This window comes from Nannospalax galili, unplaced genomic scaffold, assembly GCF_000622305.1.
Source record: "Nannospalax galili isolate Female #2095 unplaced genomic scaffold, S.galili_v1.0 scaffold334, whole genome shotgun sequence".
In the NCBI taxonomy this organism is placed as follows: Eukaryota; Metazoa; Chordata; class Mammalia; order Rodentia; family Spalacidae; genus Nannospalax; species Nannospalax galili.
This window is the reverse complement of record NW_008336888.1, coordinates 1,283,172-1,294,949: the sequence shown is the minus strand read 5'-3', so window position 1 is coordinate 1,294,949 and position 11,778 is coordinate 1,283,172. Positions and strand designations below refer to the sequence as shown.

Below are 11,778 nucleotides of genomic sequence, written 5' to 3'. Positions count from 1 at the left end.
GAAGCTCTAGGAGGCATGATGCGAATCCTTGCTAAATAGCCAGGGAGGGGGGGAGGCGGCTTCGGCCAGAGGCTATTGATTGGTAGACTAGCTATGCAATGACAGTCTTATCCTCTTACATAACTCCAACACAGTTACCACAAGGAAGTTCAACAACCATACCAAACTGTTAGGGGGTGCCCTCCATAGTCAACTTCAGGCTATTGTCCCATCAGGAGCTACACCTTTTGCTTTATTGTGCTGCCTCTCTGTGGTTCGCTTTAATCTGAAGTAGTTCTCCTAATCATAAGATTATTTTTATGGCCTTACCATTTTTTTCTGAGAGAGAGAGAGAGAGAGAGAGAGAGAGAGAGGAGAGAGAGAGAGAGAGAGAGAGAGAGAGAGAGAGAGAGAGAGGAGGAATAGGTCATTTGTTTTATTGAACGTTTCTTGATTTGGGCTCGTCTGATTTGCTGGATGGTTTTCAAGTGATGTTTTGGCTGTGATTCTCACTCTTTCTGGTGGAGTCAGTCACACAGACCAGTTCATCCTGATATTGGGAATGTTAACTTTCAACAGCTGGCTAAAATAGTGACTATCAGGTTATTGCAAAGTCACTATTTTAATCTTTGTAGTTCATGGGGTGAGACTTAGAGACTAAGTAAATATCCTGTTTCCCATCAAATCATTATTGCTACTGGATCAGATATTACTATGATGGTTATTGAATGGTGATCTAATTATATTATTCCTTCTACATGTATTACTTGGTATTCTATTTTGAGAGCATGCTCCCCTTTCGTCCAGCTATTTGTTTACCTCAGTGAATACTCATGAACTCTTACATTATTCAGGGCATTTCATTACCATTTGTATTAATGCCTTCAACAGCATTTGTTTTCACACAGTTTTGGAGTTTAGAAGTCTAAAAAATCAAGGTGCCAGCAAATGGTGTGGTTTCTTCTGAGGTGCTCTCCTTGGCTGATAGATGGGTCTCCTCTCACGGGCCTTCACTTGGTCTTTCTTTGTGTCTATGTCCTAAGATCCCCCTTTTATAAGGTCACAGATCTGTTGCTTAGGGACCCATCCTCTGACTTCAGTCAACCTTAATCGCCTCTTATGGTGCTTTGAATGAATGTTCCCCATAGGCTCCAAGTATTTGAACACTTGGACCCCATTTGGTGGTGCTGTTTGGGGAGGGTCATGGAACTTTTAGGAGGTGTGGCTATGCTGAGGGAAGCTTACACTGAGGGCAGACTTTGAGAGTATATTAATCATGCCCACTTCCAGTTTGTCTCTGCTCTGCTTCCTGTGCCTGCTTGAAGTTTGAGCCATCAGCTTTCAGCTCTGGCTGCCTCCTGCCATGCCTCCCCTCCTTTATGGACTCTTATCCTTATCTCTGTGGAACTGTAAGCCAAATATATCCTTCCTTCTGTAAGTTGCTTTGGTCATGATGTTTTATGACAACAGGAAAAGTAACTAATACACCTCCTAAAGATCTATCTATAGAAACAGTCACTTTGGGAGTTCAGTCTCCATCATATCAGTTTAGGGGTGGGAACATGGAAGGCTCCTTTCCAAAGGATATGCCTTTTAAAAATTAAAGTCATGTTTAATTTATGGAATGAAAGTTTTTAAAAGAACTTCTTCCCAATGAGACATGATCATTCATACATTAATTAAAAGTAAATTGTAACTTGAAATTCCCTGATCCCTACATTTTCATGCTAAATTAGGATCCAGTTAAGTTCCCCTTTTCCTCATTAACTATTTTTTAGGAGTTGCCTGAAGTATCCTTGGGGATAATTTGTCAACTAAGCCAAAACATCTTCTAATCTTCTATTTTCTTCAGAGGAAGCATTTTATAATCAAGTGAACAATATTAATCAGGTGCTTAGTGACTCCTAGTCTTTCTCAGGGTCCACACCAATGCTTGATAAATGGACTCAGGAATAAAATGGCTGTAGGACAGGGGTAGATGCCATACTGGACTCAACTCCTTGTTCCTCCCCTTTCTAAGGTTTACCTGGCTGAGTGCTCAGGTTCCCAGGAAGAGTGACTGACAAAAGTCTGAAATGGTATTTTGATGAGATCTAGCAACTTCCCAGTGGAAGATAGAATGGACCAATTTTAGGACAGCAGATGATCTTTTTCTAATCTCCCCCACCTCTTTCTCTCTCTCTCTCTCCCCCCCCCCCCCCCCCCCGCATGTGTATATGTGAGTGGAGACATGAGAGACATGTGTACCACACTGTGTATATGGAGGTCAGAGGGCAGCCTCAAGTGTTGGTCCTCACCTTCCTCTTTGAGATAGGGTCTGTTGCTGTTCACCCTGTGTATGCCATGCTGTCCTGCCCACAAACTTCCAGGGATTTGTTGTAGGAACACTGGGATTACAGACATGGTATGGCATCCAGCTCTATGTGGGTTCTAGGAATCTGAACTTAGGTTTTTATGCTTATGTGTCAAGTACTTTACTCAGGATCCATGTCCCCAGTTCTAGGAGAACAAATAATCTTTACTGTGATACTGGAACAGACTTGATTTTCTTACCTACAGTCTCTGCCAGCACCATCCATTAGTGGATGTCATCAAGACATTACACATCCTTTGCCTGGGGTTACACACCTGTAGTCCCTGCTACTGGGGAGGCTGAGCCAGGATGATGACTTGGGCCCACGATTTGAGACCAGCTTGGGCAACATAGCAAGACCCCATGTCAAAAATAGAAAATAGGCCTGGAGAGATGGCTCAGTGGTTAAGAGCACTGACGCTCTTGTGGAGGACCCAGGTTTGGTTCCCAGCACCCACATGGTAGCTAACAACTATCTGTAACTCCAGCTCCAGGGGGATCTGACCCCCTCTTCTGACTTCAATGGGCACTGCAATGACAGGGTGCACTTACACACATGCAGGCATTACACACATATACATAAAGCAAATAAAAATAAAAAAATATTTTTTAATATAGAAAATAAAGGGACTGGAGAGACAGCTCAGAGGTTAAGAGGACTTGCTTTTCTTCCAGAAGACCAGGATTTGACTCCCAGCACCCACATGGTGGCTCTGTCACCCTCTTCCGGTTACTACACACATACCAGTAAACATGACGGTCATCAAAATGTGTACAAATAAAAAATTAAAATAAAAAATATTAATTGCTGTACAGCAAGGGCCAATGCACTAAACCAACAACTGCCAGATGAACTTGGTAGTTGTTTGTGTTCTAACAAGGAATGCAGCCTGTCACTTTTAATTCTCATAGCAAGTAAGCCAGAATGCACAATGGATGTATACAGGTGCCCGCAGTTTCCAGAAATTTGGAACAGGGTGGGGAGGGAGATACATAACTGAATGTCTAATGTAAACAGAAGGCTCTAAACAGTCCCAAACTGTACCTGAGGTGAACTGTAATGGAAAGTGCTCTTAAGTAAATGATTCAGTTTTATAATAGGATGACAACCACAAATGAAACGTCAGGAAAGAAAAAGCACAGGATTCAAAGTAATGAGGAGCTGGTGTTTGAACCAGCAGTGTCACAACATCTATCGGGGTTTGTTTTCATTTAAACCAAAAGACCAGTTATTTATTAGTTTTTAAATTCATTTAAAAATTAGTGTATAGAACTAGAATAGAAGGCAAAAATGTGGATTTGCACAACCTTAAGTAATGTATACCTGAGTGTTAAGGCAAATAGTATGATAATCTCTGTTCAGTAAAATTTGTATGAAAATGGACCACAGCAATTGAATAAACTTTTTTAACTTAAAGGTTTATTTTGGTTTAAGGTTCTAGAGGGTGAGAGTTCATAATAGCAGGACACACGGCAACAGGTGGACACAGGGCAGTAGGTGGCCAGCACAGGAAGCTCAGAGATTTCATCATTTTGTCATTTCGTCAGCATATCAGGAAACTGAGCTCAATAAACTTTGTGAGAAAGTCCTACCTCTGACAATACATTAGCTATGAAAACTTGAGACGAACAAGGCTACTATCTCATAGGTGTGTTTTCTTGTGACGGCTAAACAATATAGGTAAATGATACACTTTTTTTCGTGTGGAGGGGGCTTATTATGTACATGCATGCAGTACAGTACCCTTAAAGGCCAGGAGAGGGCACCAGATCCCCTGGAGCTGGAGTTATAGCCTCTGAAAACCAAACTCAATTCCTCTGAGAGCTCTTAACCACTGAGCCATTTCTCCAGCCCACAGCAAGCATTAAAAAACATTTTCATTATGTTATGGGGAGGGGGACTTTTCCCTCTTCTATGATCCAGGGCAAAGTAACACACCATATAGCGTACCGATCTCATTTTACTTTTGTGTGTTTCTGTGTGTGTATGCTCTTGTGCAGAGGTCATAGGTCAATCTCTGGTGTCCTTCCTTAGTTTGTCCACCGAGTTTTTTCAGAAAGGGTCTCCCACTGCAACCTGGAGCTCATACGCTAGGCTGGCTGGTCAGCTAACCCCAGACATCTGCCTGTGTCCCAGAGATGGGCTTACAAACATGGACCACCACACTAGACTTGTAGACTTTTGTTAAATTTTTTAGTGGGGGGAGGGACTTCTGGGGGCAGAACTCACTTTATCGATTGGGCCATCAACCCAGCCCCCGATTTTACTTTTTCAATTTTTGAGACAGGGTCCCCACTACGTAGCCCTGGTTGGTTTGGAACGCTCTATGCAGACCAGGCTGGCCTTGAACTCACAGATACTCTTGTCTCTGACTCCCTGGGACTGAAGCTGTGCACCACCATGCCCGACTTGATTTTACTTTTGTCGACGCCAGTGAGGCAGTAGGTAGGTCCTCGACACCTGGTATCTTATGTAATGACGTTTCATTTTACATTTATACGAAGGTCCAAGTTTCACAGCAAAACAGATCTTGTTTTTATTTACTCATTTGTTTTATATAGGTGTAGGTGTGCGCGTGCCGCGGTGTGTGTGTGTGTATGTGTGGCGACCGGAGGACAGCCTGCGGGAGTCTGTTCTCTGCTTCCGCCAGGTGGGTTCGACTCTGGTCTTCGTCTTGGCGGCAAGGCCTTTGGCCCATCTCGCCGGGCTAGGATGTTTATCACAATCTTGTAATAGTCGATTCCCGACACCGCCAACCGGGGGTCTTGGCGTCTCCTATGCAGCAGCAACTTGGAAGGTCGCAGGGGAGTGCACAGCATGGACACGGCCGGCGGAGGGGAGATACAGGAGAAGCAGCGTCCCAGGGTCCTCCGGGAGCCTGCCTGGGGCAGCTTCCGCATAGCCGGGTTCAGCGGTCAAGACCCCGGAGGCCCGGCTCGGCGTCCGCCCAGCTTCTGCCCAGCTTCCGCTCGGCTTCTCAGCCAGCGGCTAGCCGCATCCGAATACAGCACCGAGACCCCCAAGGTTGCAGCAGGAGCCAGCGAGCACCCAAGCCACCCAGTTAACCCGCCGTCCCCATAGCAAACCGACAGCAGTCTTCCGCTCCTAGCCCGGCCTTTCCGCTGGGCTCTACTTCCGTTTCCGGTGCCGGCGCCCGTCTCTGCCGTCAAGAGCTTTGCATTGTGGGAGTGCCTTCCTTTCTCCCTCCCCGGCCATCTTCGCGGCTGTTCTTGGTGAGTGAGCTCTGCTGGGTGGCGGATTAGGCGGTGCAAGGAGCCCCGCGGGTGACGTGTGGCGCCCCGAACCCTAAACCTCTTGTCTATGTTCTGTGTGTTCTAGGTTGGGGGCCGTCTGCACCTAAGGCAGGAAGATGGTGGCCGCAAAGAAGACGGTGAGTGAAGCAGGCCGAGGCCGGAAGCCGATTCACGTGGAGAGATGGGTCTCCGCCGGGGCGGGTAGACGTGCGCACACGGGGTGGACACCATGCGACTGGCACTTCTAGTGGGACCCCGAGAACCTCGGCGGCTTCTTACCCAAGGGCTCAGGTCCAGAAAGCTGGACCTAGTTTTGAGATGGTTGCAAATGAGGGTTTCAAGTCTGTTAATGTTTGCATTGTAGAAAAAGTCTCTGGAGTCGATCAACTCAAGGCTCCAGCTTGTTATGAAAAGTGGAAAGTACGTGCTGGGGTACAAGCAGACTCTGAAGATGATCAGACAGGGCAAGGCCAAACTGGTCATCCTCGCTAACAACTGCCCAGCTTTAAGGTAATGGGGGGAACCTGAGCTCCCGTGGCCTTCTGTAAATTCATCCTGAATAAATACTCAAGAATGGGAAGAATTATGAATGGCGGTTGCTTTATGATGTTTGGACCTTGGTGTTTTTTTGGTGGTGGTTCGTCTGGGGAAAAATGTGAAACAGGAGGGATAAAACTGACAAGTCAAAGTTTGAGGGACGCTCAGAGGCATGTTTCTCCATGTGTCTTGTTCTCTCATTTTGATTACTCTTTTGGATTTGGATTGTTTTACATACTTAATTGTATGTGTTTTAGTTTGGAAAAGTTTAGGCTGGATTAAGGAAGTGCACTAGGTGATTTTGATCACCTAGTTTCATCTGTTGAGTGTTGTAAGATAAAGGAACTTGAAGAATACAAGCTTCTTGATTTTTCATGGTAGTGGCATAGCCTGCTGAACATTTTATTGTGTTTTCTTTTTTGAGATGCCATGTAGCCCTGGCTAGCCAGAACTTTGTATGTGGACCAAGCTGGCCTGGAACTCAGGAGTGCTGGGACTAAAGACGTACCACACCCTACAGTGTTTCTTTATTTTTTTATTTTTAAAAAATAACCTCGTGATAATATTTCTCAAGGGTGAGAAATTCATTGGTGTTAAAATGGCAAGCAGATTTAGTGGGTCTGGGATAGGATTTGAGATACATCTGCAGTATTGATGGCTGCACTACTGATGGTCTGTGGATCCACATACTAAGTGGCAAGGTTCTGTAGAACTTTGAACTCTTAAATAAATCTTTTGTATGTCTTAAATTGGTGATTATTACCACTCATCTAATAGTATTTATATTCAAAACACTAGTGGGTGATCGAGATGCCCCCCCCCCCGCCTTCCTTTTAATAATATAGGTTTGGGGCCCTGCATGTGCACTTTATTTTTAAATATTTCATCTTTGGTAATTTCATACAATTTTGCATGCTACTGTTTCATTGTAAAGAATCCAAGAAAGGATGTCTTTTTTTTTTTTTTTTTTTTTTAAGTGGTTATGGTATGCTTTTAAGAGGAAAATGATTTGGTTATGGATTGGCTACTCTTTAGAAAGCCTCATCAGTTTTAAAATGAGTAAGAGAAATAGTTGGGAATTTGGTGTGACAATTCATTTGTTTGCCTTTTTTGGTTCCCAAAGGAAATCTGAAATAGAATACTATGCCATGTTGGCCAAAACTGGTGTCCATCACTACAGTGGCAATAATATTGAATTGGGTACAGCATGCGGAAAATACTACAGAGTCTGCACACTGGCTATCATCGATCCAGGTATGGTTTCTTAAAAACTATAAATTTTGTTTCTTCCTTTCTAACGTATTATATATGTTCTTTGATAGAAGATGTCTTTGGTTTCCTGAGTTCAGATCACTAGAATTTTAATATAGGATATGTTGTCATTTTATTTTGCACAGAATTGATATGCATGCCAGTACATCATAATTATTTTTCCTATAAAGAAAATAAATATTAACTTTGAGATTATGACTGATTTAATGAAGCACTTTGATGGTAGGGGATCTGTAAAGGTAGAACTATGAGGCGGAAATTATCAGGTAAAATAGAAGTAATCTTTGTTACTTGGGAACAGACACACAAAATTAGTTTGGGGCAGAGGTCTACCTTAATTGGGTTATTTTCTTAGTGTCTTTTGATTCCCTTAAATGGAAGTAGGATTAGAGAAGGTGAACCACTAGATCAGGTGGCAAGACTTGGGTAATGGTTTTCTCGTTTTTTTTCCTTAATACATTGCCTTTTAAAATTAGTAATTTTTAGCTGCCTCACAGAATACTGCGAATATTCTCGCTGTTCTGATTTTGTAATAATCAGGACAGGCTAAACATTCGCTATAATAAGACCATGCATGTGTCCCCAGGCCTAGTTCTTTCCCTAGGTCTGGTTTTCTAAATGCTGGTGATAAACCAGGTCATGTAATCACAGGATGGCTAAGATTCTGAGATATTTTCTGTCTTAAGAAAAATGACAGTGCAGCTATTATGGTAGTTTGCAGATAATAATGCTAATCTGCCCTCTTGGCGCATGAACATGTAGCTACTGTAGGGAAGTTTTGTGATTTACCAGTTGCCATTAAATGAATTGTATTACTTTTATTTTTTTCTAGGTGATTCTGATATTATTAGAAGCATGCCAGAGCAGACTGGTGAAAAGTAAATCTGGAAAGTTTTTCTTTAATAAAAACTTGGCAGAGCTTGTTTTAAAAACATTGTGTCTGTTTGGTTTATTAGTGTCTTTTGGTTCCCTTAAACTTGGAAGTAGGATTAGAGAAGATGAACCACTAGATCTGGTGGTGAGACCTGGGGGTAACGTAACCGTTTTCTTTTTTTCTTTTTTAAAATAGTGTGTTGAGTATCCCATATACAAAATATGTGAGACTGCTGGTGTTTCAGGGTTTGATTTTTTTCTGATATTAAAATAAACATGGGTCATATATACAATGGAATGTCTTAGAGGTGGGACTTACGTGTAAAGAATTTATTTGTGCTTTATATAATTACACCTAAACGTAAAGTCATGTTGTACAGAATTCTCTCTGTAGGCCAGAGATTGACAGGTCATTCTCCACCTTACATACAGAGGCAGGGTAGGGCCTCTCACTTGAACCCACAGCTTGCCAATTCCAGCTAATTTAGCCAGCTTGCTGTGGACATTCCCTGTTCCAACCTCTTGTGCACTGTAGGCTGGTCACCCTGCCTACCCCACCATTTACATGGGTGCCTGGGGTCCAGACTCCAGTCCTCAAACTTGCACAGAGAGCACTTTACCCACTGAGTCATCACCCCCAGTTCTCCTATAGTGTTGTGTTTTTTTTTTTTTTTTTGAGATGGTCTCCCTGTAGCCCCTTCTTGCCTGGAACTCTTACAGAACAGGACAGGCTGGCCTCAATCTCAGATCTGCTTAGCTCTGCCTTCTGAGTGCTGGGACTGAAGGCACAGGCTACCACTCCTGGCTTCCCCTGTAGTAGTTTTTAAGGATAATCTTAATACTAGTCTTGGGATACTGTTTGCAGTTTCTATTTGAGAGGCACTGGTGGAGATTTGCAGTTTACCAAAGCTGTGTAGCAAGAACATTAACCATTTAAAATGCTATCAGGCCTGGAGAAGTTTTATCAAACATTAATAAGGCTCTTTTCTTGACAACTTCATAGTAAACCCAGATCTGTAGCAGATAGGAAAGTGTCAGGTTACCTGGATGTGTTTTATATTGTCCAGTTCTAATAGATGTGAAGTATGCTTTGTTGAGATTTGGGGGGAAGTTGGATACCACATCTCCCCAAAACATGTCCCATGCAACCGTTTTCCCACATAAGTTAATATCCTTCAAAAGCCTCAAGAATTAATTTTGGGGGGGAAGTACTGACTTGTCTACATTGTTATGTACTGAATGGAATGGTGCTAGCATGCTATATATACCCTATGTGATCTAGGCTTGCTTCCCCCCCTCCGCCCCTATTTTTTAAAAGACTTATTTGGCCCAGGTGTGGTGGTCCACTCTAATCTCAGCACTTGGGAGGCATGGGCAGATGAATCTGAATTGGAAGCCTGCCTTATCTACATGCCGAATTCCAGGTCAACCAGGACTACATAGACCCTGTGTACATACAAATGGTTAATTTTGTGTTTTGCCTGTGTGTTTGCCAGAAGAGGGCATCAGATCCCCTGGCTGGGAACTGAACCTGGGTCCTCTGCTAGTCCTCTAATCACAGTGCCATCTTTCCAGCTCTCTGCTGGATAGGCTTTGAAGAAGCTCTAAGAGTATTAGAGATGACATGGGATCTTACAGTCAACTGCCCTTTTCTCTTCCTATCCATTCAGGTTTTGGTTTTTGTATTTTTTTTAATCCAGAAAGTCGAGAGTCAAAGGACTGTCACTTTTCTAAACATTTGAGGGCTGGAGAGATGGCTCTGTGCTTAAGAGCACTGGCTGCTCTTGCAGAGGACCCAGGTTTGGTTCCCAGCACCCAAATGGTGGCTAACAACCATCTGTAACTCCAGTTCCAGGGGATCCGGTGTCCTCTTCTGACTTCCATGGGTACTACTTGACACAGATGAAGTTAACAGGCATTATACTCATTCACTCTTACTGAGCCATCTCTTTTGCCCCCATTGAGGATGAATTTAATTTGTTGTGTATGAGTATTCTGCTTGCGTGTAAGTACCCCCATCATGCAGACAGGCCAGAAGATCCCCTGGAACTGGAGTTAGGGACAGTTATTACTGCCATGTGAGTGCTTGGAACCAAACCCAGGTCCTCTGGAAGAACAGCCACTGAGTCATCTCTGTCCCCAGAGGAAGAGTTTTAAATGTTCTAAGGTGCTCATATTTACATACTCAGACACTGGTGTTTACAGTCAAGTGTTTGAAATCCTTGGTAACAATTGGTAGAGCTGCCTGTTTCCATTCTTCAGAATGTGTCAGTCACTTGGATTAAGAAAGTTTGTGTACTAATCTTAGTGGACTTTTCAGACTTGGGTAATTTTTTAAATATTTTCCCCTCCCAAGTTAACTAGTTCCAATGTAATGTCTTAGGTATAATGAGAAGCATTCTAAAGCACAGAGGCCAATGTACCACTGGCATTTTTTGGCCGCAGGCATTTAGAATGATAGTTTTAAAATGTGTGGCTTCTGGGGCCTCCTAGGTAGTGATAACAAGGTATAAGATCATTTGGTTTTTACTTTTTTATGCATTTCATGTAGCCACTGTTGTATCTGTAAGAAAGGAGTTTGAAATGTAGAGAAAAATTTAAAACAACACCTTACTCTTGGGGTAATAGAGTTGATGATGCACCATTACACTGCTGTTGGGGGAAAAATGCCACTGGCCAAAAACAGGGAAGGTAAGTTGGCATTTCAGGATCTTTTCTAATTATAAGTAATGTGTTTGGTTCATAGCAGGAGATTGCAGCAAATTCCAGGCAATTATTTAATCAGTACCTCTGCTGAACTGCTGGGATGGAGACAGAAGTGCCAAAGAAGAGGTTTGATGCCAAGTATGGAGTTGTAGTTGGGGGCCTGGAGAGATGGCTCAGTGGTTAAGAGTGCTTGCCTGCTCTTCAGAGCACCTGAGTTCAGTTTCTAGCACCCACAAAGTTGGCTCGCAACTACCTGTAAATCCAGCTCCAACACCCTCTTTTGGCCTCCATAATCATGTACTCATGCACATAAATAAAAATAAATCTTGGGGAAAAAAAAAGTGCCAGGCATGGTGGTAAACACCTTTAATCCCAGCACTTTAAGAGGCAGAGGCAGGTGTATCTGTGAGTTCTGGGTGAGCATGGTCTATATAGTCCCAGGCAAACAGGACTACATATTGAAACCCTATCTTGGAAACTGAAAAGTTCTGCAATGAAGAGAAATTTTAAAACCTTAAAATGTTGGGTGTGGTAGTACATGCTTTTAGTTCCAGCACTCAAGGCACAGGTAGGCACATTTCTGAGTTCAAGGCCAGCCTGATCTACATAGTGAGTTCCAGGCCAGCTGGGGCTACAGGGAGACCCTGTCTCAAAAAAAAAAAAAAAAAAAAAAAGAGTAAAAAAGAGTAGTAGTTGGTATGGAATAGTGGCAGCAGTTGGAAAAGTATATTAGTTACTTTTCTGATACTGTGATAAAACACCATGATCATGGCAACTTATAGGAAGAATTTATTTATCTGGAA

At 43.0% G+C, this 11,778-nt stretch overlaps 1 protein-coding gene and 1 non-coding gene across 2 annotated transcripts; both read left to right on the top strand.

Annotated features, from left to right (window-relative positions):
- The first annotated feature begins 5,461 nt into the window (after positions 1-5,461).
- Positions 5,462-8,330, top strand: Rpl30 (ribosomal protein L30). The gene is made up of 5 exons (XM_008831540.3): positions 5,462-5,566; positions 5,673-5,724; positions 5,952-6,097; positions 7,248-7,378; positions 8,229-8,330. The coding sequence occupies exons 2-5, from the start codon at positions 5,704-5,706 to the stop codon at positions 8,276-8,278; spliced, it is 348 nt and encodes a 115-aa protein (XP_008829762.1). The 5' UTR covers positions 5,462-5,566; positions 5,673-5,703; the 3' UTR covers positions 8,279-8,330.
- Positions 7,898-8,029, top strand: LOC115070087. Its single transcript, XR_003849288.1, has one exon. It is a non-coding gene; the product is annotated as a small nucleolar RNA SNORA72 (small nucleolar RNA).
- Positions 8,331-11,778: the final 3,448 nt, after the last annotated feature.